This window comes from Pleurodeles waltl, chromosome 3_2 (assembly GCF_031143425.1).
Source record: "Pleurodeles waltl isolate 20211129_DDA chromosome 3_2, aPleWal1.hap1.20221129, whole genome shotgun sequence".
Taxonomy (NCBI): Eukaryota; Metazoa; Chordata; class Amphibia; order Caudata; family Salamandridae; genus Pleurodeles; species Pleurodeles waltl.
The window spans coordinates 172,227,083-172,254,194 of NC_090441.1; the positions used below are offsets into that span (position 1 = coordinate 172,227,083).

General features: G+C 49.4%; 1 protein-coding gene across 2 annotated transcripts in view; it reads left to right on the forward strand.

The window, feature by feature from the left end:
- The first annotated feature begins 4,659 nt into the window (after positions 1-4,659).
- LOC138286641 (probable hydrolase PNKD) overlaps positions 4,660-27,112 on the forward strand; it is a 235,025-nt gene continuing 212,572 nt past the window's right edge. The window contains exon 1 of one of the 2 annotated variants that reach the window (XM_069227094.1): positions 4,660-4,834. In XM_069227094.1, coding sequence (XP_069083195.1) covers positions 4,692-4,834 — 143 coding nt within the window. In that variant the 5' untranslated portion in view covers positions 4,660-4,691. Of the gene's footprint in view, positions 4,835-4,927; positions 5,045-27,112 lie in introns of those variants that run through there. The other variant, XM_069227095.1, reaches the window with a different exon arrangement.

The window sequence follows — 27,112 nt, forward strand, 5'->3', positions numbered from 1 at the left end:
CAGCAGGAGTCTCACCACCTTTGTAACTCCTTTTGGATGCTATTGCTTCCGTGGAATGCAGGTCAGCTTGAGATCCTCGGTATTTCAAAGATTGAAGATTGGATTGTTAAGTGACTTGCCTGATATGTAGTTCCAAGATGAAATCAACACAGATGTGACCATAACATTTTTAAGTAATATTTTTTGCTTAGGAGGGTATTCTCAAGGTAATTGTTTCAAACTATGGTTTTCAACGAGTTTCTGATAAAGTTAACGTTTTCTTGAGTAAGATGGTATTGCAAATTTTGCCGTGGCTTTGTACTCACATCAGTTCAATGGGCAAATTGATTTATCAAAGAGGGCGTGCAAACTGCTTTAGCTTCAAACCTTGATGTTACAGAAATTGTACCAAAAAAAATATTAAGTTATATGAATAGCCCACATTCCACATTTAGTGCAATTCCTTTTAAACTGTTAAGGGGTTGCTTTTGCTAATACTATTTGGCCTGATTTAAGAGGCCTAGCGCCACCTTAGTAGTCATTTTTTTACGCCAGGCTGGCGCTAAAGTGACTTTTTACACATGCCTTGCATTGCGCCACTTTGTAAATCCTTGCGCCACACTATGCCTGCACCAGGAATAATGTATGTAAGGGGGGCATAAAAATGGCACAAGGAAATCTAAGAGATTTCCTTGCGCCATATTGTTTTACACTTTTAGCGCCTGCTCAGAGCAGGCATTAAACGGGGGCATGCCATTGAATACAATGGGCCCCTATGTACTCTGCAGGAGTAGCGCCAACATTTTAGAGCTACTACTGCAGAGGACATCAATAGCGTAAGGAATTATAATGCTATTGCCCCCTACCCTGCGCCACGGTGCGCCATATTTTAAATACGTGCACACATATTGGCAGCGCCACTTTTCTTAAATCAGCCCCTAGGTGTTTTCCTTTGTGGTTAGCTGATTTGACTAGTAAGGAAATAATGATGAATCAAATGTTTTTAAAAATGTAGAATGTGCACACGCTATATCTAAAGCATATCATTATTGAAAGTTCAAAGCTGAATGGATGGATATTAAAGTAGGAAAATGTGTGCCTATTAAAAAAAAACAGGTTTCATTGCTAACGTTTACCTAAGTTTTCTGGATGTCAACATGTTAAATTGGGAAACATTCTGGCCCTCATTATGACCCTGGCGGAAGGGGGAGAAGTGGCGGTAAAACCTCCAACAGGCCGGCGGAAAAAAATGGAATTATGAACATGGCGGTTACCGCCATGGTCATCCGCCACTTCTCCACTCCGACCGCCAGGGCGGTGACGACCGCTGGGCTGGAGACTTCGGTCTCCAGCCCAGCGGCCGTCACTAGACCGCCGGCGGTATCAGAACCCCCAAGTCCTCCCCCCACACACCTGCCACCCCCCAAAGGTGGCAGGACTCCCCTCCCCACCCCTACCCCCAACATGCACAGACACACACCCCCTCCCCACCCTTACCCCCAACATGCACAGACACACACTCCCTTCCCACCCCAACACACACCCCTACACGCACACATACACTACAACAACCCATAGCCGCACACATACAAACAGACATGCACACAGACCAACCCGACATGTTTCCCATACACACCTCCTCTACATACTCACACCCCCATGCACGCACACAACACACAACAGCCCCCTCCCCTAACGGACGCTCAACTTACCTTGTCCGTTGATCCTCCGGGAGGGGATGGGATCCATGGGGGCTTCTCCGCTGCCAGCTCCCCGTCACCAGAACACCGCCACACCGAATCATGGAACGTGATTCGGTGGGCGGTGTACTGATGACAGGGCGGTGGAGGTGGAGCAGCCTCCACTTCCCCGCCGACCACCAGTATGGCTGCTGGCGGCTCTCTGTCTGAAAAAGGACAGAGGGCTGCCAGCAGTCATAAGCGACGCGGAAAACCGCCTGCACTGGCGGTCTTCAGCGCGGCGGTACCTCAGGGCCTCTGTGTTTTTGAAGGACAAAAAATTGTGGTGTGGGAGCCAAATCCCAATATTTCACTGTACCCCAATATTTCAGTCACCCCTAAATTTACCTCTGGAGGTTCAGCTCCTTCACACTTGATCTTTCGATAAGATTCACCAACACCCTCCACATCAAGTCTAACAATTTAGCAGAGTAAATAAAAAACTGACTGTGACCACTAAATGAGTTCTAGAGTAATGAAAATTAAAGGGTTATATTGTAAATCTCAAAAAAGGCAAGAGAGAAATGCAAAATAAATGCCATGAAAGCTCAGATACAGAGTACATTGTCCTGAATCAGAACTAATTCTAAGTCCTGATAGGCAACAAAAATCGTAAATGGAACAGACAGCATCCTTAGAGGAAAAAGGAAAGTCACCTGGCTCACCCCCAAAAACCAAGGGGTTTTATATACATTTTATGATTAGGTAATAAGCACAAACTACAGATTCAGCATGGCATGACTAGTGATAACACATATTGAGCAAATCAGAATGATGACCGTCATAAATATAACACTGACCCATCTCTAAGGAGAAGGAAAACTCCTTCAGCTTCCTCAGCAGGAGCGCAGGCTTCAGATGTACAACACATTGTGAAACATTTTCAAAGACTCGTACGTCAGTGTATGCTAGCGAGCCCGCATCACGACTTTCAGTGGAAGTGTCCTTCAGTATGATACATTCAGTGCATGAAGAAAGTTTCAATGACAATACATGCTCTCTAAGGAAAATAACAAATTGTATCGCCCTGTCCAATGCTCTGCGAAGACTGTGGGAAGAGAAGACACACAGGGGGACACTGAGTGGTAACGAGTAGGAGAAAGAAAAACAGAACACCCAAACAGCACCCATAATAATAAAGTGGCGCCTCTACCAAAATGTGGCATAAGTAAACTACATTAGTAAACACTTTTAAATCTCTAAATAAAATTGTTTCAATTGCAACATGAATAATGTTTCAGTTATATGTCAGTATATTCATTAAAAAAATATTAGTATTCAAAAATTATTTCTCACCCAAAACTGCAAATTTAGAAAAAGCTTCGACAGTAGAGCTTTAACAGAGTAGTGGGGATAGACGATACACGGGCTGATATTCTCAGGAAAGAAAAGCTATGACTGATTCCATGTCAGTCGATTTTAAGAATATCACGAGTGAAGATTTGTTAGTAGGTGATATTTTCACTTTTTAGCATCAAAGTGTGGAAGCTTGAGTTGATGACAGCAGTATGGTGAATGAACAAACACAATAAAATAAATTGAACTGAAAACTTGAAGAAGAAACAGTATGCAGTTCTGAAGGTTTGTCTAAGATCAGACGTCTGTATTCTGAATAAAAAACAGGATTGTGTATTGGATTAATCATATATATAAAGTTTAATCAAAAATATATTCTTGGGTTATTTTCATGAATTGAACGTGTGTTGTATCTTATTCAATAAAGTTTTTTTTAGTAAATTAGATTGCCTTGAATTTAACAAGCTTTGCTGAAGCTCAAATCCGACTAGCACATGTTCAGATGTAGCGTGTGGACTAGAAATTAGAAAGGAGTTTCAACTGGCAGTTAAGATATTGGATATAATGTACAGCGTGTGACTTGTCCATACTGCTGCTTGAAGCTGCTTGTATATACAATCAAAATGGTCATTAAATTCAGTTCTCACCGGGAATTCTGTTACAAGAGTACAACAGTCACACACGTCAGGCAAGAGGAAATGAATGAAAAAAGATTAATATACGTTAGCATAAGCATGATACAGTCTGAATAGTTAAAAAAGAAGGAGCACATTTAAACCTTCCCATGTTGTCCTACCTACTTGCAGAGATTTTTTTTAAAGTTTTTATGTTTCGTGAACTTTGCACAAAAAGGCATTAAAGCCCTTTTCATTACCCCCATGTTACACTATTCTGGTAAGATTATTATTATTACTAAGGCACGGAGAGAATAAATGATTTTCGTAGAATCATATGATAAGAAATAGCTGGGAGTCAAACCTGACACCCCAAAAATCGACAGCTCTGGCCATTATACCATATTGCTTGAAATGTTACAGCCACTAAAAATAGCCAAACATAGCTACAAAAACAATGAAAAAAAACAAATTAAAACGTACATGCACCAATATTAACCCTTGTAATGCATAATGCAATGTAAACACTTACCTCTGCAGTTCCCCCACTACACACTAGGGGGCGCCCTTTGCCTTTAGAAATTGCCCATCAGAGAAACTTCCCCCCCAAGCGAGCATGTGGCCTGTGAGTGGTCAGCTGGGGCCTCTCGGTCGACCAATTGAGAGACAGTGGGCGTGGCTGTCTGTATCATAATTTCCCGCTCTAGCCCCCTCGCTCCGCCCTACGTCGCTGTCCGCGGTACAAGGAAGGCGTGCCCTTTCCCCAGGATTTGGCGTTTAGGCCACGCCCCCACCTTTGGTCCTGCGTCCACGAGTCCTCCACGCCCCCTTCAATGGTACTATTCAGCTACAGCCACGCCTTTTTGAATAGTAACAACCCTGTGTACCCGCCCCCTTTATGATGTCATAGAGGTAAAACGGAGTACGCTGCGGGGACTCGAGTTCGTAATCCTTGCTCCGTCCAATGAGGGGCTCGGCTTCCGCGCTCGAAGTCCCGCCCCTTTCTGTTGTCATCGAATCAGGGGCGTGTCACAGCGCGCAGGCCCCGCCTCCCGCTCCGGAGATGCCGCTGCTGGTGGCTGCCACGGCCGTTGCCTGCTGCTGCTGCTGCGGGCTCCTGCTGCTCTGCCTGCGGGGTTCGGGCAGAGGCCGACACCCACCCCGGGGGCTCATGGCCCCTCCCAAGAGACTGCTCTTCCGGCTGGCGTGAGTGATGTGGGGGGAGAGGGCTGCAGAACGTGGGGGAGGGGAGTGATCGAGGGGGGTCCTGTTACATAAGGTGGGGGCACCATCTCAAGGGGAGCTGGAGCATAGGGGTGACATGGCAGAAGGAGGGTGTGTGTGCGAGAAGGGGCAGCCCATGTACAGGAGCGGGGGAAGCATGCAGCTGGAGGACTGATCCATGCAGGCGATGGGGTGAGGTACAAGAAAAGGGGGGTGCACAAGACAAGGGGGTTGCATGCACAAGAAAAGGGGGGTACATGCACAAGGAGGGGCTGAGGGGTGAGTAGAAGAAGGGGCACCCCCTGTACAGTAGCAGGAAAGCATGCAGCAGGAGGAGTAATCCATGCAGGGGGCGGGGTGAGGTACAAGAAAGGGGGTGCACAAACAAGGGGGGTGCATACACAAGGAGAGGGTGAAGGGTGCGTAGAAGAAGGGGCACCCCCTGTACAGCAGCAGGAAAGCATGCAGCAGGAGGAGTGATCCATGCAGGGGGCGGAGTGAGGTACAAGAACGGGGGGTGCACAAGACAAGGGGGGTGCATACACAAGGAGGGGTGAAGGGTGCGTAGAAGAAGGGGCACAGGAGCAGAGAAGCATGCAGCAGGAGGAATGATCCATGCAGGGGGTGGGTGAGATACAAGAAGCTATGCACGAGAAAAGGGGGCATGCAGAAGAAAGGGGAGCCATGCACAATTAAAGGGGTGCATGCACAAGAAAAGGGGAGCATGCACAAGAAAAGGGGGTGCATGCACAAGGAGGGGGTCTGTGCGAGAAGGGGCAGACATGTACAGTAGCGGGGAAGCATGTAGCAGGAGGAGTGATGCATGCAGAGGAATAGGGGTGAGGTACAAGAAAAGGGGTGCATTCATAAAAAAGGGGGCATGCACAAGGGTGCGTGGCAGAAGGTGAGCCCAGGTACAAGAGCGGAGGAAGCACGCAGCAGGAGGAGTGATCTATGAAGGGGTCAGGTATAAGAAGTGGGGAGCCATGCACAAGAAAAAGGAACACGTGCAAGAAAAGGGGTGCATGCACAAGAAGGAGGTGCGTGGATAGAAGGGGCAGCCCATGTACAGGGGCGGGGAAGCATGTAACAGGAGGAGTGACCCTTGCAGGGGGTACAAGAATAGGGGAGCCATGCATAAGGAAAGGGGTTCATGAAAAATGAGTTGGCATCCATACTGAAAAGGGGGGGGGGTGCGGAATAAAGGGGGTCGTGCACACGAAAGCTCAAATGATATGGAAGGGAGCACATCCTAGGGAGCATGGAGGCATTGCTCAAGAGGTGCATAAGAATCGGTGCGTGCACAAGGAGGAAGCATAAGTGCTAAACTGGTCGGGACATGATAAGAAAAGGGGCTGGTGCTGCAGTTAGGAGGGGCTGCATGCACAGGGGTGAAAGCACGTGCAAGGGGGGTCACGGGGACACTGATCAAGAGGGGAACAATGCATAAGAAGGGGCGCGTGCACACACGGTGCCTGTAATTGCACTGACACGGTGGCATGCACGAGGAGGGGCCATGCACAGGCTGGGCACACCAGTCACAAGGGAGCTTTCTGTGCACGATGGGTGCATGGATGAGCATAGGCCCAACCAATGCCAATGGAAGAGAGCGTTTGTACACGTGATCAGAATGCACAAGGAATGGGGCATTTTGCGAGGAAGAGCCCAGTGTGCACTAATTGGATATGCGGCGCTGCGTTTGTGGGGTGCGCAGTTTGGGTACAAGGGAGCGCTCCTAACACACGAAGTGCGGGGGGGCTTTAATAATCTGCGTCAAAGTGAACACTGGACGAGGAGGTGGCGTGGAAGAGCGGTGCCAGGGAAAGGATGGGCATGCAGTGCGAGGCCCGGCACGCCTGAGGCAGGTGAGGGGAATGCAGAAGGGGGCGTGCACCGGTGAGGGGGCACTGGAAGGCTCCATGGCTGCCTGCAGTGCACAGAGGGCACTGTCCGCACTGAGGCTAGCTGCTCACTCTTGTCACATAGGTCGGTGGCAGTGGTTACTTGTGTATTGTGGGCTGGGCACTGCCCTCAGCTGGCACTTTATCTGCGCGCTGCCTTGGACCAGCGTCCTCCCGGATGTAGACGGAAGTGCAGCTTGTTATGTTCACATTTGCATAGCGCACCTTTTCCATCAGTATGGCATCGCAGCGCTTTCGGTAGTCTGGTGTCAAGTGAGTGGATGTAGGAAAGCTGATGTTGAAGGACTTCCCTGCCGTCTGTCATGGAGGTCATTTAGGGGTCGCCAAGGGTCGCAGCTGCAACCCCTGCCTTGCCCTTTGCTACCCGTGGCCTCAGAGGTGGCAGCTTCAGGGCCAGGAACACAGTGGCAGCTAGTCAGTGGGTGCTCCACTCTCAGTATTCTGTCAATTTCTAATTACACTAATAGTGAATATTACTATATTATTCACTATTAGTGTTATAACAATGGAGTGCAGTTAGCTGGAATATGGTCTTCCATGGCAGCTGCGATAAGTAACCTTTTTTTAAATGTATGTTGTGTGTGTGTGCTTGTGGTTGAGACTGTGTTTATGAGAGAGAGCGTATGTAAGTGTGAATTTGTGTGTATCTGTAAGTATGTGTGTGTGAGTGAAAGTGTAGGTCAAAGGGCAATGCTTTATTTGAGCCTGTGGTTTCAGGTGCGGTGCACCGGCACTTATTTACTTATTTTTGAGGGCTGGCACTTATTTTTCTGCCTCAAACTCTTCCTGCGAGCAAAAGACACATATGGGAGAGACGGGGAAGAGAAAGATGAAAAAGTGTCACAGGGGGATAAAGCAGAAAGCTGCAAGAGTGAGCTGAAGGGGCAGGGATTGGCTGTAAATGATCTAAAGAGGCCCGAGGTGGCTTTAGAAAACTGCCTCAGTATTATTTGCTCGCACATTTAATTGCTGCAGCCGCCTGTTTCAAGGGCAGTTTTGGGCACCGGCACGTGTACAAATCAAGCACTGTCAAAGGGCGTGTGATATCATTTCCGCTACCCCTGGCCTTTCGGCTAATTGACGTCCATGTGCCAGGGGTAAATTGTAAATTGTAAATTAGCACTTGTATAGCGCACTACTCACCCGTTAGGGTCTCAAGGCGCTGTACTCATACCGCTATGGAACCCCTCCTGGCTTTTCCCTGTGAGGCGCCCACTCCTGAGCACCCCCAGGGTGAAGCCAGGCATCCAAGCGCTGTTGGGGCCGTTGTGGAGATTAAGCAAGCTATTGCCCAGAGTTGCAGAGTGGGACCCATGAATTAGATTAGGCACCGAGGCGAGAATTATCTGGTCAAGGGGAATTGAGCCCAAGACCTGCCGAAGCGGGACTTGAACCCTGGTCTTGAGCCAGATCTCTGCTTCAGGGTCTGCCGCTCTAACCATTGAGCCACACTTCTCCGCAAACCCATGTATGTGCCCCATCAGACTTGTGTGCCAGGCAGGAGCACTGGTTGCACTGGCATGCAATATCAGTGCCACAAATGCAAGAAAGTAGAAATATTCAAAATGGTGGTTGAATGGGTCCGGGTTACAGAGGACCCTCTTCTCTCCAGTGAACCACCCACTCAATACTCCACCGTCCCCTCCACTAGCTCGGTAAGGTGCGTGTTTTTTGGATCCCTATTCGCGTGCAATGCACCACGGCAGACTCATGGGTACGTGTAAATCAGGGTCGTTATTTAAGTGTTGCGAGGGGTTGTAGCCCCAGCCGGATCCTACTGGCAGCGCCCTGGCTTGTCCTTGGGCTTGGCATTGGCATCATCCTGCCCTGTGCTGGTAGTTACCCTGGCACAAGGTTTAAGAAGAGCATACTCTCTTTCCCGCTGGTAGGTACATTCTTTTGAATATTTCCAGTTTCTTGTAACCGTGGCACCGATATTTCGTGCAGTGCAACCCATGCTTCTGCCTGGCACACGTTTCTGATGGGCACACACCTGGGTTTGCAGGAAAGTCCTTCACGATCTACTCTTCCGAACAGAACCCTTAGTGATTCACTTGACACCATCCCATGCTTTGGGAGCAGCTGACCCGGCCCCCCCCTCCACGCCCCCCCTCCTTTGGCTCGTGACTCAGTCCATCTCTGCAGTTGCGGTCAGTAGCCCTCAGCCCTCCAACGCCTCTGGTTTCTTTACTGCCTTGTAGTCCGGGAATTGTTGCAAAACTGCAGTGGCCAGAACTCAAAGACACAACCCGTGACTGCCTGAACCGAGCGTGAACTTGGAGATCGCTCCACGCTACTCGTGCTCAACCGAGTGGTAGTTATGTTATCGGCATCGGAAGGATGAAAGCCCGAGTCGGCCCGGCTTAACTTGGAATCTCTGCCCTCCAGATTACACATGAGCTCAGCCTGCTCTCTTGCACCGTTTAGGTTAGGCTGTTAGTATAAAACGTGATGCAGATTTTCGTGGCACAGGGTGGTCGGTCTGTGCGGCAGGAGGGAGTTCTAGCAGTGCATAGCTCTTTTTGAGATATCGCGCATAAAATCATTACACCTCGCCTCATTGATGTTTGCAATATTTTACTAAGAATTCGGTGACAATATGGTAATGGATACAGGAAGTGTCCTTTAAATATGATCTGAATACACAGATGTCTCTCAATGGTGTTCAACAATCATAGATCAAAGCAATGAGAGATACCCTTCAAACCAAGGGGACAGGGTTCTACCAACCAAAAACATCCCCCCAGGTAAAAAAACAAACAAACAGCTTTCTGAGCAATCCCTCGCTCACCAATCACGACACCATGCCCAATCCAACTAAAAACCACGAAAGTTTGAAAAAATATGTGCGGCTTCAATTATGTTCCTTTAAAAAAATCATACATATTAAATTTCATATACATACAAATCTCAGCTCTTCCGAATCCACTGTTCATGGCATTTGAAAGGCGCTGCACTGCGGGTACCCCTATTACCAGAGTACTGAACCCTGAACCCCCTTTTGTCAAACGACAGAGGCGGCCTCCCGGTCCACGCTCCGGAACACATATTTCTATTTTATCCAATGTACTCCTGGGAATCCAGTGACACAACAAGTAGGACAACTCTTAATGTGGAAGACAAATATATTGTATTGGAAACGTATGTTATATTTGCGTATTTGTGTTCTTTTGTATATGAAATTTTAAATGATTGATTTTTTAAAAGAAAAGTATTAAAGCCTTAGATATTTTTTCAAACTTCTGTAGTATTTGGTCGGATTGGATTTGTTGTTGTGATTGATTATTGAGAGATTGCTCGGAAAATTCGTTTTTTACCTGAGGGAAAGTTTGTGGTTTTTGGTTTATTCAACGATCATTAGCAGGTTTTGCCCTGTTTGGTATGTAATGTGTATTTGTAGAGCACGCTGTTCACCCGGGAGTGTCTCGAGGCCCTGGTACAGCAGCAGTCTGGGCCGAGCCGCTGCCTGGCCTAGGTGAACAGCCAGGTCTTCAGCTTCTTGCAGAACTCGAGCACTGAGGAGAGAGACCTGGTGTGCAGTGGCAGGTCGCTCCAGGCCTCAGGAGTGCGGTAGAAGAACGCATGACCTGTTCTGGTTCTGCATATGCAGGGGATGTGTGTGAGCGGGTGTCAGGCTGAGCGGACGTGCCTGCTGAGGGTATATGCCTGCTCAGGCTGAGTGTACGTGCCTGCTGAGGGTACATGCCTGCTCAGGCTGAGCGTACGTGCCTACTGAGGGTACAGGCTGAGCGTACGTGCCTGCTGAGGGTATATGCCTGCTCAGGCTGAGCGTACGTGTCTGCTGAGGGTACATGCCTGCTCAAGCTGAGTGTACGTGCCTACTGAGGGTACATGCCTGCTCAGGCTGAGCGTACATGCCTGCTGAGGCTGAGGGCATATGCCTGCTCAGGCTGAGCGTACGTGCCTGCTGAGGGTACATTCCTGCTCAGGCTGAGCGTACGTGCCTGCTGAGGGTACATGCCTGCTCAGGCTGAGCGTACGTGCCTACTGAGGGTACAGGCTGAGCGTACGTGTCTGCTGAGGGTATATGCCTGCTCAGGCTGAGCGTACGTGCCTGCTGAGGGTACATGCCTGCTCAAGCTGAGTGTACGTGCCTACTGAGGGTACATTCCTGCTCAGGCTGAGTGTACGTGCCTGCTGAGGCTGAGGGCAAATGCCTGCTCAGGCTGAGTGTACGTGCCTGCTGAGGGTACATTCCTGCTCAGGCTGAGTGTACGTGCCTGCTGAGGCTGAGGGCACATGCCTGCTCAGGCTGAGTGTACGTGCCTGCTGAGGGTACATTCCTGCTCAGGCTGAGTGTACGTGCCTGCTGAGGCTGAGGGCACATGCCTGCTCGGCCTTGGAATGTGATGCAGCGGTTGAGGTATGCGCAGCCTGGCTTGTGTAAGGCTTTGAATGTGTGCGTGAGGTGTTTGCGGATGGGGGGCCAGTGGAGTTGTTGGAGGTGCGGGTGATGTGCGTGCGGGGTGGCAGGGTGTGTCTGGCGGTTGAGTTCTGTGTGGTGACTGTTGATGCCGCCATGCAGTGCGTTGTCATAGTCCCGTTTGCCGGTGATGAGGGCTCGGGTGACTGTTCAGTGAGTGATCTTTAGTGGGTGAGCAGGTGACAGAGACTGCGTTCACTTGGCCGGTCATGCTTAGTTGGTTGTCGATGACTATCCCGAAGTTCTTTACTTGAGCTGTCGGAAGGGTGGTGGGTCTGATTTCCGCAGGTCACCGCGTTGAATCCTACAGCGAACTGTTTCTGCCAAAGATCACACTTTGCGTCTTGCCAGTGTTAAGCTTGAGGCAGTCGGTGCTTATTAGTATGAGAGGCTTTAGAGTTAGGGTTTAGGAGCAATACATGGGGATGAGGGATGTCTTTGCTACCTTATAAAACATAGCATGTAAGTTACTCCCAGGAGGTGGCTGGCTCCCTTGGCTGGGGGTGAACCCACTGCCTGCAGGGGTGAGCTCTTGTGGAATTGTTGCTGCACCCCTTGGCTGGGGGTGAACCCATTGCCTGCAGGGGTGAGCTCTTGTGGGAAGGTGGCTGCACCCCTTGGCTGGGGGTGAACCCATTGTCTGCAGGGGTGAGCTCTTGTGGGAAGGTGGCTAGCTCCCTTGGCTGGGGGTGAACCCACTGCCTGCAGGGGTGAGCTCTTGTGGGAAGGTGGCTAGCTCCCTTGGCTGGGGGTGAACCCACTGCCTGCAGGGGTGAGCTCTTGTGGGATGGTGGCTGCACCCCTTGGCTGGGGTGAACCCACTGCCTGCAGGGGTGAGCTTTTGTGGGAAGGTGGCTGCCCCCCTTGCCTGGGGATAACCCATTGTCTGCAGGGGTGAGCTCTTGTGGGAAGGTGGCTGGCCCCCGTGGCTGGGGGTGAACCCATTGTCTGCAGGGGTGAGCTCTTGTGGGAAGGTGGCTAGCTCCCTTGGCTGGGGGTGAACCCACTGCCTGCAGGGGTGAGCTCTTGTGGGATGGTGGCTGGCTCCCTTGGCTGGGGTGAACCCACTGCCTGCAGGGGTGAGCTCTTGTGGGAAGGTGGCTAGCTCCCTTGGCTGGGGGTGAGCCCACTGCCTGCAGGGGTAAGATGTTGTGGGAAGGTGGCTAGCTCCCTTGGCTGGGGGTGAGCCCACTGCCTGCAGGGGTGAGCTCTTGTGGGAAGGTGGCTAGCTCCCTTGGCTGGGGGTGAACCCACTGCCTGCAGGGGTGAGCTCTTGTGGGATGGTGGCTGCACCCCTTGGCTGGGGTGAACCCACTGCCTGCAGGGGTGAGCTTTTGTGGGAAGGTGGCTGCCCCCCTTGCCTGGGGATAACCCATTGTCTGCAGGGGTGAGCTCTTGTGGGAAGGTGGCTGGCCCCCGTGGCTGGGGGTGAACCCATTGTCTGCAGGGGTGAGCTCTTGTGGGAAGGTGGCTAGCTCCCTTGGCTGGGGGTGAACCCACTGCCTGCAGGGGTGAGCTCTTGTGGGATGGTGGCTGGCTCCCTTGGCTGGGGTGAACCCACTGCCTGCAGGGGTGAGCTCTTGTGGGAAGGTGGCTAGCTCCCTTGGCTGGGGGTGAGCCCACTGCCTGCAGGGGTAAGATGTTGTGGGAAGGTGGCTAGCTCCCTTGGCTGGGGGTGAGCCCACTGCCTGCAGGGGGAGCTCTTCTGGGAAGGTGGCTGCCCCCCTTGTCTGGGGATGAACCCATTGTCTGCAGGGGTGAGTTCTTGTGGGATGGTGGCTGCCCCCCTTGTCTGGGGATGAACCCATTGTCTGCAGGGGTGAGCTCTTGTGGGATGGTGGCTGCCCCCCTTGTCTGGGGATGAACCCATTGTCTGCAGGGGTGAGTTCTTGTGGGATGGTGGCTGCCCCCCTTGTCTGGGGATGAACCCATTGTCTGCAGGGGTGAGTTCTTGTGGGATGGTGGCTGCCCCCCTTGTCTGGGGATGAACCCATTGTCTGCAGGGGTGAGCTCTTGTGGGATGGTGGCTGCCCCCCTTGTCTGGGGATGAACCCACTGCCTGCAGGGGTGAGCTCTTGTGGGATGGTGGCTGGCTCCCTTCACCCTGTTAAGGGCTCCCTCTGCTCCAGGTTGTAGCTGGTTCTGTGCCTGATTGAATATCTGGCTCCCTGAGCTCTGGGAGTGGCTGCTCCCATCAGCCCCCGAGGGGTGTGCGGTTTCCTGGGCTCCCCACGGTTTGCTGTTCCTTGGTCTCTGCGGCTTGGCAGTAGTTACCTTTCATCACTCTTGGACTCGTGGTGACAGTTCAGGCCCAACAGGTTTTCTTGTGAGCCTGTCACACCTATAATTATGCCCTGTCGTCTCTGTGCAACCCGACCCGGCTGAGAGCTCACCCGTGCTTTGTATAAGAGAGGTGCACGTGCATTGTGCAGTCGTGCGTGCAGTGCGCTGCAGGAGTAGAGAAGGCGCCTGTGCAGTGCACAGTAGCGGGCATATGTAGTGTAAAGCGATCAGTCTGTGCAGTGGATACTAGTGGTCAGGGCCTTAAGTGGGCCGGGTCCTGCCGGAGCTGAGCATCACCAGTTATGAGGCGGGTACCCATCGTGCTTTCAATGTTTGCCCTCACCCTGGGCGTGAAACAGGGCACTGCCAGCCTTTGTTGTAACCCTGGAGAGACTCCTTTGTTATGTCTGCTGCCACGGAGAAGCCGATCAGTAGATACCATCACCTGGCAGTGGCCTGGAAGTGCATGGAGTGGGGATCCGCAGCGGGAAGGGATGGGGGGGGGGGTGACCACAGGTTCAGGCGTTAATTTTAACAGGTCTGCCTTGCTAAATCGGCCGTATTACCATTTTCTAGACGTTCTTCCAAGCCCACAAAAAATAAAAGTAAGAATTCTACAAAGAGTTTCATTTTAAGTTTCTAATAGAGACACACTGGGATAGATGCCCCAACATTAGGAATACCGATTTCCTAATGATTGAAATTCCTTTGAGTTTCCATAGCGATTACTAGCGGGTCACAAATAGACCTACCTCAGTAATATTAATGAGGTTGGCTGCAATTTGCGACCCATTAGGAATCGCAGCCTTCATGAGACCAACATTTCTGTTACTGCTTTTTAATAAAGCCTTTTTTTAATGCAGTCCCTTTACCTTAAAGGAAAAGGGTATGCTTTTAAAAAGAAAAAAATGAAACTTTGTAGTTTCATTAAGGGCGAGCTCAAAGCGCTCCGTCCATTCTGTAATCTCTCTTTGGGCTTCAAACCACGCCCTTGCCACGTCAGTCATTTAAATTGGTTCGTGGGTTTGCCTTTTAAAATCCGCTTGCTTTCATTTGTGAAAGGCATGCATACGTCGTGCCTTTTCCCGTGTTTAGCCCACCTACACAGCACCAGTAAACTACTAAAACCATACGAGGCTCGATGTTTTCAGCCTGGGGTCCGGACTACTTTATCTGTTTATTTTCCATGCAGCGCGATCGCGCTACACTTTACATAGTGCGATCGCGCTGTCTTTTTTTTTCTTTACAACGCTAATAGCTCTAACTTGAGCAAATGCAAGACCCTTTGAATTGAAAATGCTTGTTTTTTAAAAGTAGGCAGTGGCCCGTACTATTTACATTCCCAAAGGGTAAGGGGTCTCTTGGGGACCCGTTTCCCTTTGCGAATGGGTTACCACCAGTTTGAAACTGGTGGTAAAGTCTTACTTTTTTGCAACTGGAATTCGGTCACACAGCAGTAATACATACCATACCGATTCGGTTTTTAGGAGGGACACCCTAAACATGCCTCTTCCAAATAGTAATTTGCAGAAGCAAAATGTGATTCGGTAACAAGTTACCAAATCGTATCTTGGCTTTCGTACACTGGAAAAAGCAACCGGAAAAATGATTTATATTTCTGGCCCATAGTTATTTCACTGTCTCATAATTAGAGTTGGAGCATGTTCACTGTTATTTTCCACAGTTGTTCATCTTCTGCATCTAAAAAACATTGATAAAGCCAATAGCTGGAGCTTCTTGTCAGCGCGTGCCAGTTGTTGTGTTATATATCTGGGTATGCAATAACATAAAGAGGCAGCAAAATATGAGTCAGGCAGCAGATATTTTTATCTCGTATGTTTAAGCCACTCCCTAAATTACATAGATTGCGGCCCTTTTGAGAGACCCCCTCCCCCTCAGTTTTTTCAACCCACTTAAAGCCGTGGTGGTGGCCAGTGCCTCGACGCCAGCTCCACCAATTGGTAGTTACTGCTGCATGCGGCCCTCCTGCACCAGATAATATTGTAATCAGCTGATCAATGATTACCAAGGCTCATCAAACAGTAAGCAATGTATTTATTTACAGGTGGCCTCAGAGCTTTTCACAAGGGTCACTTGTATTTAGTTGAAAATGAGTTATTGGGAGTTACTCAGAAGCATTAGGACTTACTTTAGAAATAAAGAAGAGGTTTCAACATCGATTCAACACACACACATATTCCAGGGTATCTTTGTAACACTTCAATAAACTGCTTTACCAGGGCTGAGGTTTTACCACATTAAACATCTTTAAAGCAACCTATCAAGACCAGAGATCTGGCAGGTAAACTATCCTTTCCTTTGCAGATTCAACAGGCATTTGCAATGCAACAGGTCTCGCATTTGCTCGAGTTAGAGCTATTAGCGTTGTAAACACCTAACGACTTTTCTTGCCACACAAATTGAATGAAAAAAAACTAGCGTGATCGCGCTATGTAAAACTCAGCGCGATTCCGCTGCGTGGAAAATAAAAAGATAAAGTAGTGCAGAAACCAGGCTGAAAACATCGAGCCTTGTAAGTTTTCAGTACTTTGCCGGTGCGCTCGAGGAGGGCTAATCACTAATGAAAGCAAGCAGATTTTAAAAGGCTAGCTCACAAACCAATGAAAGTGACAGGCGTAACATGGGTGTGGTTACAAGCCCAAAGAGAGATTACAACAGGGACGAAGCGCTTGTGCACTCGACTCTTAAAAAAAAAAAAGAAAAAAAAAAGGATATCGGGTAGCATTGGAGGGGCAGTAGCTATTAGAAGGGTAGTTGTCTCCTCTGCGCCGGACATTCTCTGCCTCAAACTCTGGGTACAACTTACCCAGCACTGAATGGACAACCCCTACTGAGGAACAACCCAACCAAGACAGAATTCTTGTTTTCCAATAGCAGCCACCAGGATGCAGTACAAACCTGGTTCAGTGAAATGAACATTGGCAGCTATGAATACCAGCGTTGACCGCATGCCGAGTCACTTCGATTCACCCTGGGCACCAACCTCACCCTCGAGGAACAAATTGCCGAATAAACAAAGACAGCCTGGTACCAGCTCGCTACTCAGTGAAGAACTTTTGTTCATGTCCTTGTGCTCTCACGTTTGGATGTTGGAAACGTAAAGCTCCATGGTGTCTCGGACTCCACACTGCGCCACACTGCCCTCGCTCCTCAACATGCATGTCTCAGTCTTGTCCTGAAGAAGTATGATCACACCACCCTCATTCTGATGAAACTCCATTGGCTCCCCTTGACCGCGCGCACCACTTTCAAAACTAAGTGCGTTGTTTACAGAGCTATCATGAGCAGAACCCGCGCCTACCTTTCCCTGGTGATTCTAGCACCCCCGCAGCCAGGGCACCATCAGACTGAAGACCAAGACGTGTAAAAAAGAAAAGAACAAGACAGCAGGCCTTTTCCTCTCTGATGCATCCCTGATCTGGAACAACATCCAGGCGTCCATCAGGGTACCCCCAAGGCTTCTCCAAAATTGCAGTGAGCCTGGCTAGGGTGCAACAGCACTCCACTGGTGCTTGACTTGTGCTGCAGCACTATGCTGGTAAGTACCCCTGGAACAACTCACAAAGCAGTCATACAAATCTGACGCGGGCTATGATGCAGCAGTACTATAGACCAGCGGTTCCCAATCTTTTGATTTCTGTGGACCCCCTCTCCTCCTTTTATCATTACTGGAACCCAGGGACCCCCACTGAATTATTATTGGAATCCGGGGACCCCCCATTAAGTCATTACTGAAAACTGGGGACCTAATCTATTAATTTTTATTTAATTTTCTAAGCAGTCATGGACCACCTAAGGAGGCTTTGCGTACCCCCAGGGGTCCCCGGACCACAGGTTGGGAACTACTGCTATAGAGTACTCATGGTGCAGAAGTGCTACATAGAGTGGTCATGGTGCAGCTGTACTCCAGGGAGTGCTCATGCTGTGACATTACTCCAGTGAGTTCTTTGGATGCACCATTACTTCATAGAGTACTCCAGGGAGAGTTCTTGTGCTGCAGGTTTACTCCAGCAGGAGCTGTTGATGCAGCATTACTAACTAGAGTCCTCATAGTACAGCTGTACTCCAGAGAGTGCTCGTGCTGCAGCTTTACTCCAGTGTGTGCCCGCGTTGCCGCATTACTCCACTGTGTGCTCATGGTACAGCAATACTGCAGTGTGTGCTGGTGGTGCAGCATTAATCCAGTGAGTGCCTGTGGTGCAGCATTACTCCAGTGTGTGCCCGCAGTGCTGCATTACTCCAGTGTGTGCCCATGGCACACCAGTACTGCAGTGTGTGCTGTGCTGGTGGTGCAGCATTAATCCAGTGTGTGCCCATGATGGAGCATTACTCCAGTAAGTGCTTGTGCTGCAGCATTACTCTAGTGATTGCCCATGGTGCGGCATTACTCCAGTGTGTGCTCGTGGTGCAGCATTATTCCAGTGAGAGCCGGTGGTGCAGCAGTACTCCAGTGAGTGCCCACTGTGTGGCATTACTCCAGTGAGTGCCCATTGTGTGGCATTACTCCAGTGAGTGCCCACGGTGCATCATTACTCCAGTGAGTGCCCGTGCTGCAGCATTACTCCAGTGAGAGCCCATACTGCAGCATTACTCCAGTTACTGCTCATGCTGCAGCATTACTCCAGTGTGTACTTGTGGTGCAGCAGTACTCCAGTGAGTGCCCACGGTGCAGCATTACTCCAGTGAGTGCCCACAGTTCGGCATTGCTCCAGTGAGTGCACATGGTGCTGCATTACTCCAGTGAGTGCCCGTACTGCAGCATTACTCCAGTGAGTGCTTGTGTCACAGCATTACTCCAGTGAGTGCCCAGGGTTTGGCATTAGTCCAGTGTGTGCCCATGGTGCAGCATTACTCCAGTGAGTGCCCGTGCTGCAGCATTACTCCAGTGAGTGCTTGTGCTACAGCATTACTCCAGTGAGTGCCTATGGTGCGGCATTACTCCAGTGTGTACGTGTGGTGCAGCATTACTCCAGTGTGTACCTGTGGTGCAGCATTACTCCAGTATGTGCCCATGGTTCAGCACTACTCCAGTTTATGCCCATGGTTCAGCACTACAGTGTGTGCCGGTGGTGCAGCATTACTTCAGTGTGTGCTCGTGGTGCAGCATTACTCCAGTGTGTGCCCGTGGTGCAGCATTACTCCAGTGTGTGCCCATGGTGCAGCATTACTCCAGTGTGTGCCCATGGTGCAGCATTACTCCAGTGAGTGCCCATGGTGCAGCATTACTCCAGTGAGTGCCCATGGTGCAGCATTACTCCAGTGAGAGCCGATGGTGCAGCAGTACTCCCGTGAGTGCACATGGTGCGGCATTACTCCAGTGAGTGCAAATGGTGCGGCATTACTCCAGTGAGTGCCCGTGGTGCAGCATTACTCCAGTGAGAGCTCGTACTGCAGCATTACTCCAGTCACTGCTCATGCTGCAGCATTACTCCAGTGTGTACTTGTGGTGCAGCATTACTCCAGTGAGAGCCAGTGGTGCGGCATTACTCCAGTGAGTGCCCACTGTGCGGCATTACTCCAGCGAGTGCCCACGGTGCGGCATTACTCCAGCGAGTGTACATGGTGCAGCATTACGGCATTACTCCAGTGAGTGCCCGTGCTGCAGCATTACTCCAGTGAGTGCTTGTGCTGCAGCATGACTCCAGTGAGTGCCCATGGTTTGGCATTACTCCTTTGTGTGCTCGTGGTGCAGCATTATTCCTTTGTCCCCGTGGTGCACATTACTCCAATGTGTGCCCGTGGCTCAGCATTACTCCAGTGTGTGCCCGTGGTGCAGCATTACTCCAGTTTGTGCCCGTGGTGCAGCATTACTCCAGTGAGTGCCCGTGGTGCAGCAGTACTCCAGTGAGTGCCCACGGTGCGGCATTACTGTAGTGAGTGCACATGGTGCGGCATTACTCCAGTGAGTGCCTGTGCTGCGACATTACTCCAGTGAGTGCCTGTGCTGCAGCATTACTCCAGTGTGTACTTGTGGTGCAGCATTACTCCAGTGAGAGCCAGTGGTGCAGCAGTACTCCCGTGAGTGCCCACGTGCGGCATTACTCCCGTGAGTGCCCACGTGCGGCATTACTCCCGTGAGTGCCCATTGTGCTGCATTACTCCAGTGAGTGCCCATTGTGCTGCATTACTCCAGTGAGTGCCCACAGTGTGGCATTACTCCAGTGAGTGCACATGGTGCAGCATTACTCCAGTGAGTGCCTGTGCTGGAGCATTACTCCAGTGAGTGCTTGTGCTGCAGCATTACTCCAGTGAGTGCCCGTGGTGCGGCATTACTCCAGTGTGTGCTCGTGGTGCAGCATTATTTTTGTGTGCCTGTGGGCAGCATTACTCCAGTGTGTGCCTGTGGTGCAGCATTACTCCAGTGTGTGCCCGTGGTTCAGCACTATTCCAGTGTGTGCCCGTGGTGCAGTATTACTCCATTGTGTGCCCGTGGTTCAGCACTACTCCAGTGTGTGCCTGTGGTTCAGCATTACTCCAGTGTGTGCCCGTGGTGCAGCATTACTCCAGTTTGTGCCCATGGTGCAGCATTACTCCAGTGAATGCCCATGGTGTAGCATTACTCCAGTGAGAGCCGATGGTGCAGCAGTACTCTAGTGAGTGCCCACAGTTCGGCATTACTGCAGTGAGTGCACATGGTGCGGCATTACTCCAGTGAGTGCCCGTGCTGCAGCATGACTCCAGTGAGTGCTTTTGCTGCAGCATCACTCCAGTGAGTGCCCATGGTGGGGCATTACTCCAGTGTGTGCCCGTGGTGCAGCATTACTCCAGTGTGTGCACGTGGTGCAGCATTACTCCAGTGAGTGCCCTTCCTGCAGCATCACTCCAGTGAGTGTCCATGTGTATCACTCTAGTTAATGCTCATGGTGAAACCCCACTCCAGTGAATCCATGCCATGCAGCATTGCTCAAAGAAATTTCTGCAATGCAGCTTAATCCATTGTTTGCCTGTAGTGCAACATTATTCTAGGGATTTCTATGGAGTTCCCATAGCTAGCATTACCATTGTTGGCGTCTGTTGTGTAGCTTTATTCCAGGGAATGCCCACTGTGCAGTATTACTCCAGGATCCTTACTCCATTGAGTATCTGTTGTTGTGGGCAGGCCCAGGTGCACTACTCCACTGAGTGCCTGAGTTTGCCAGCTGGCCCTGGAGCATTACTCCAGTGAGTGCCCGTGGTGCTGCATTACTCCCGTGAGTGCCCGTGGTGTAGCATTACTCCACTGTGTGCCCATTGTGCAGCACTACTCCATGAGCATTACTTAATTGAGTATCTGTGTTTGTGGACAGGCCGAAGTGCATTACTCCAGTGAGTGCCTGTGTTTGTCAGCTGGCCCCGGAGGATTACTCCAGTGAGTGCCCGAGATGCAGCATTATTCCAGTGTGTGCTTATGATGCAGCATTATTCCAGGAACCTTACTGTTTTGAGTATTGGTTGTTGTGGGTGGGCCCAGGTGCATTACTTCAGTGAGTGCCTGCTTTTGTCAGCTGGCCCAGGTGCATTACTCCATTGAATGCCTGTGTTTGTCAGCTGGCCCAGCTGCATTACTCCAGTGAGTGTCTGTGTTTGTCAGCTGGCCCCGGAGCATTACTCTAGTGAGTACCCTCGGTGGTGGTGGCCCAGAAGGGTGGTGAGCAGCCACTCGTGCAGATCGCACAAGGAAATGCTAGCTGTGGGCTGTGTCCAGAGCAGGATCATCCTGTGTGTATCCCTGTGCCCGTGCAGCGGCGAGAAGCCGCTTTACAAACGCACAATCATTGTGTGACCCAGGAAACCACCGGCTGTTTGCACAAGGTGAGACTCGGTGCTTGTAAAGGCGGCCCTTGGACCTGCTGCCAGGGAGGGCCCGGATCACTGCGGTCAGGTGAGGCCACTCCCCTCACCGACGCAGCGGAGGCTGCTAGCTCCTCATTACGGTGCTATGGGCTTCACGGAGCTATGAGATTTTTACTGCAATGCTGTGGGCTGTGTGCTGTGTTTTGCTGCGGGATTATTACCGTAGTGCTGTGGGCCTATTACCTCGTTCATATTCAGTGCTTAAAGATTAAAAAACTCCTCGCCAGGAGGGCACCGCTGCCCGCAGCACCCATTGCCACTGCGCGCGCTGTACCAACACAACTGCTACCATCACACTGCTACAAGTTCATACTAGTCCAGGCCCAGAAAGCTAATCGAATGTCTAGGGTGGCAGGTGTTTTTGATGTATAGTAAATTAACAAAACTTATGTGATTGTGCTCCTCTCTAAATTATACATGGATAAGTGCCGGTGTTGGCGATTAAATGCTGGTGCTGAGCACCGGAAGCCACCGGCTCAAGTTAAGCATTGGTCATATGGGCATATTACCGCAGTGTAACGGCTTATTACCTAAGTCATATGGGCATATTACCGCAGTGTAACGGCTTATTACCCAAGTCATATGGGCATATTACCGCACTGTAACGGCTTATTACCTAAGTCCTATGGGCATATTACCGCAGTGTAACGGCTTATTACCTAAGTCATATGGGCTTATTACCTAAGTCATATGGGCTTATTACCTAAGTCATATGGGCTTATTACCGCAGTGTAACGGCTTATTACCTAATTCATATGGGCATATTACCGCAGTGCTATGGGCGTATTACCGAAGGCATGTGGGTTTATCACCGCAGTGCTATAGGCTTATTACCCAAGTCATATGGGCATATTACCGCAGTGTAACGGCTTATTACCTAAGTCATATGGGCATATTACCACAGTGCTATTGGCGTATTACCGAAGTCATGTGGGCTTATCACTGCAGTGCTATAGGCTTATTACCCAAGTCATATGGGCATATTACCGCAGTGTAACGGCTTATTACCCAAGTCATATGGGAATATTACCTAAGTCATATGGGCATATTACCGCAGTGTAACGGCTTATTACCCAAGTCATATGGGCATATTACCCAAGTCATATGGGCATATTACCTAAGTCATATGGGCATATTACCGCAGTGTAACGGCTTATTACCCAAGTCATATGGGCTTATTACCGCAGTGTAACGGCTTATTACCTAAGTCATATGGGCATATTACCGCAGTGTAACGGCTTATTACCCAAGTCATATGGGCATATTACCGCAGTGTAACAGCTTATTACCTAAGTCATATGGGCATATTACCGCAGTGCTATGGGCGTATTACCGAAGTCATGTGGGCTTATCACCGCAGTGCTATAGACTTATTACCTAAGTCATATGGGCATATTACCGCAGTGTAACGGCTTATTACCCAAGTCATATGGGCATATTACCTAAGTCATATGGGCATATTACCGCAGTGTAACGGCTTATTACCCAAGTCATATGGGCATATTACCCAAGTCATATGGGCATATTACCTAAATCATATGGGCATATTACCGCAGTGTAACGGCTTATTACCCAAGTCATATGGGCTTATTACCGCAGTGTAACGGCTTAATTCCTAAGTCATATGGGCATATTACCGCAGTGTAACGGCTTATTACCCAAGTCATATGGGCATATTACCGCAGTGTAACGGCTTATTACCTAAGTCATATGGGCATATTACCGCAGTGCTATGGGCGTATTACCGAAGTCATGTGGGATTATCACCGCAATGCTATAGGCTTATGGGCATATTACCGCAGTGTAACGGCTTATTACCCAAGTCATATGGGCAAATTACATAAGTCGTATGGACATATTACCACAATGTAACGGCTTATTACCTAAGTCATATGGGCATATTACTGCAGTGTAACGGCTTATTACCTAAGTCATATGGGCATATTACCTAAGTCATATGGGCATATTACCGCAGTGTAACGGCTTATTACCTAAATCATATGGGCATATTACTGCAGTGCTATTGGCGTTTACCGAAGTCATGTGGGCTTATCACCGCAGTGCTATAGGCTTATTACCCAAGTCATATGGGCATATTACCGCAGTGTAACGGCTTATTACCCAAGTCATATGGGCAAATTACCTAAGCCGTATGGACATATTACCGCAGTGTAACGGCTTATTACTCAAGTCATATGGGCTTATTACCCAAGTCATATGGGCATATTACCTAAGTCATATGGGCATATTACCTAAGTCATATGGGCATATTACCGCAGTGTAACGGCTTATTACCTAAGCCATATGGGCATATTACCTAAGTCATATGGGCATATTACCGCAGTGTAACGGCTTATTACCTAAGTCATATGGGCATATTACCGCAGTGCTATGGGCGTATTAACGAAGTGATGTGGGCTTATCACCGCAGTGCTATAGGCTTATTACCCAAGTCATATGGGCAAATTACCTAAGGCGTATGGACATATTACCGCAGTGTAACGGCTTATTACCCAAGTCATATGGGCTTATTACCCAAGTCATATGGGCATATTACCGCAGTGTAACGGCTTATTACCTAAATCATATGGGCATATTACCGCAGTGTAACGGCTTATTACCCAAGTCATATGGGCAAATTACCTAAGTCTTATGGACATATTACCGCAGTGTAACGGCTTATTACCCAAGTCATATGGGCTTATTACCCAAGTCATATGGGCATATTACCACAGTGTAACGGCTTATTACCCAAGTCATATGGGCATATTACCTAAGTCATATGGGCATATTACCGCAGTGCTATGGGTGTATTACCGAAGCCATGTGGGCTCATCACCGCAGTGCTATAGGCTTATCACCCAAGTCAAATGGGTATATTACTGCAGTGTTACGGCTTATTACCCAAGTCATATGGGCAAATTACCTAAGTCGTATGGACATATTACCGCAGTGTAACTGCTTATTACCCAAGTCATTTGGGCCTATTACCGCAGTGTAACGGCTTATTACCCAAGTCATATGGGCATATTACCTAAGTCATATGGGCATATTACCGCAGTGTAACGGCTTATTACCTAAGTCATATGGGCATATTACCGCAGTGTAACGGCTTATTACCCAAGTCGTATGGGCATATTACTGCAGTGTAACGGCTTATTACCCAAGTCATATGGGCATATTACCGCAGTGTAACGGTTTATTACCTAAGTCTATGGGCATATTATCGCAGTGTAACGGCTTATTACCCAAGTCATATGGGTGTATTACCTAAATCATATGGGCAAATTACCACAGTGTAATGGCTTATCACCGCAGTGCTATGGGCTTATTACCCAAGTCATATGGGCATATTACCGCAGTGTAACGGCTTATTACCCAAGTCATATGGGCTTATTACCTAAGACACATAGGGGCAAATTACTGCAGTGTAACGGCTTATTATCTCGGTCACATGTGCATAGTACCACGGTGTCCTGGGCTTATTACCGCAGTGCAATGTGCATTGTACCACTGTGTCCTGGGCTTATTACTGCAGTGCTATGGGCTTATTACCTAAGTCATATGGGCTTCTTACCGCAGTGTAATGGCTTATTACCCAAGTCATATGTGCATTGTACCACAGTGTCCTGGGCTTATTACCGCAGTGCTATGGGCTTAGCACATCCGTCACATGTGATTTCCACAGTGCTGTGGGCTGTTACCCAAGTCATATGGGCATATTACCGCAGTGTAATGGCTTATTTCCTCGGTCATATGTGCATAGTACCAGGGTGTCCTGGGCTTATTACCGCAGTGCTATGGGCTTAGCACATCCGTCACATGTGATTGCCACAGTGCTGTGGGCTGTTGGCAGGATGTGCACGCCTGGCACTTGGCCTCATCCGCCCATCACTTCGTTCTCATAAGGCCCTGGCCGGTGCATCCCTCTGCTCTGCGTCAGCGCTGCACAGACGCACGGATGGTGTGGGTTTGGAGGTGGCCTAGCTGGGTAAATGTCTTACTCTGCAGCATGAAAGGTGGGCGCTTTTTTGTGTCAATTATTTCTATTAATTTTAATCACAAACAGAAATATATGTTCGTTATACATTACTCTATTTGACACATAAAAATAACACTGGTTTGATGGGTTGGTAACTCTTTACAGAACGTGCTTGAGGTTATTATTTTCATATTTGTAACCTTCAAGTATCTGGCCTTTCATGGTTACTGCTGCAGATGCTCAGATCACCATCAGTTGTTGGGTTTGCCTATGCTTAAAGGCTTGGGTCATATGAAGTTGTTGGGAGACAGTAATGTGCGTGTCTTGGAAGAGACTCCATTTGGAATCACAACTCTGTGATAAACCGGGGCATGGACGCATCATGCGTGTTACAGACCACTGGTGTGGCTGGCAGTGCGGGAGAGAGGCATGTTCTCTGCGTCTCCTCTGAGACCTCTTGCATGCATCAACCTGTCAGTGTTTTGCCAAAAGTCCTGAAGTTCAAACCATGAGCCGTTATTGTCCCTCTCTCTAAGTTTAATATTACCTTAGCATAAACGGGAAATAGATCACGTTCACTGCAGGATCCTTGCAGCCTTAGTACCATGCATGGCTCACTGGAGCCTCCTCTAGAGACCCCATAAGATGGCGGACTCATGCTCGCTGGTTTCTCATCCAAGATGGCTACTGAATACAACCATTCCAGTGGGAAGTGGATGTTCTGCAGACCCCATAAGGCGGAAACACGCTCTCTAGTTCCTTATCCAAGATGGCTACTGAATACAACCACTCCAGTGGGAAGTGGATGTGCTACAGACCCCATACGATGGCGGAAACACGCTCTCTAGTTCCTCATCCAAGATGGCTACTGAATACGACCACTCCAGTGGGAAGTGGTAGTTCTATAGACCCCATAAGGTGGTGGAAACACGCTCTCTAGTTTCTCATCCAAGTTGGCTACTGAATACAACCATTCCAGTGGGAAGTGGGTGTTCTGTCGACCCCATAAGATGGTGGAAACACGCTCTCTAGTTCCTCATCCAAGATGGCTACTGTATACAGTCTCTCCAGTGGGAAGTGGATGTTCTACAGACCCCATAAGATGGCGAAAACACGCTCGCTGGTTTCTCATCCAAGATGGCTACTGAATACAACCGCTCCAGTGGGCAGTGGCTGTTGTTCAGAGCCAGTAACTCCAGGACTTAATAGCTCTCAAAGTTGATATCATTGGACCTCCAAACCCATGTAGAGAACACATAAGGTTGCAGTTTTATTGCTTATTAGTCCTTGGAACAAGATCGCTACTCAGAGTGCCCATGCCCACGGAAAGCAGAAGTAAACCTATAAACCATGTTACATTGGTGCTGCAGGATCTTCCTGAGAAGCTCCTCTGGCAAGATGGAAGGCAATGAGGACAAACAGGCTAAGAGCAAACGGCTGCTTTATTAGAACAGGTGTGCAGCTAGTCTCAAAATATCACAATTACAACCCCCCCTCACTAATGCAATATAAGAACCTGCCACCCCCCCAAACAATACTGCTTAATGGGCTGTTGCCAAAACAGCTGGAATGGATGACCCTGAACCACTATGTCGACTGTCACCCGAACAGTCAAACCCTTTCCCCCACACTAGCTCCAAAGCCGATTCCCTATTTCTTATCTAGTAACTCCCTAATGTCCATCGAATAGTATTCATTTCCTAAAAAGGATAGATGTACACCATCTTGCCAAAACATCAAAGTTATTTTCTGAAATATTCTTGTTTTGCAAAACA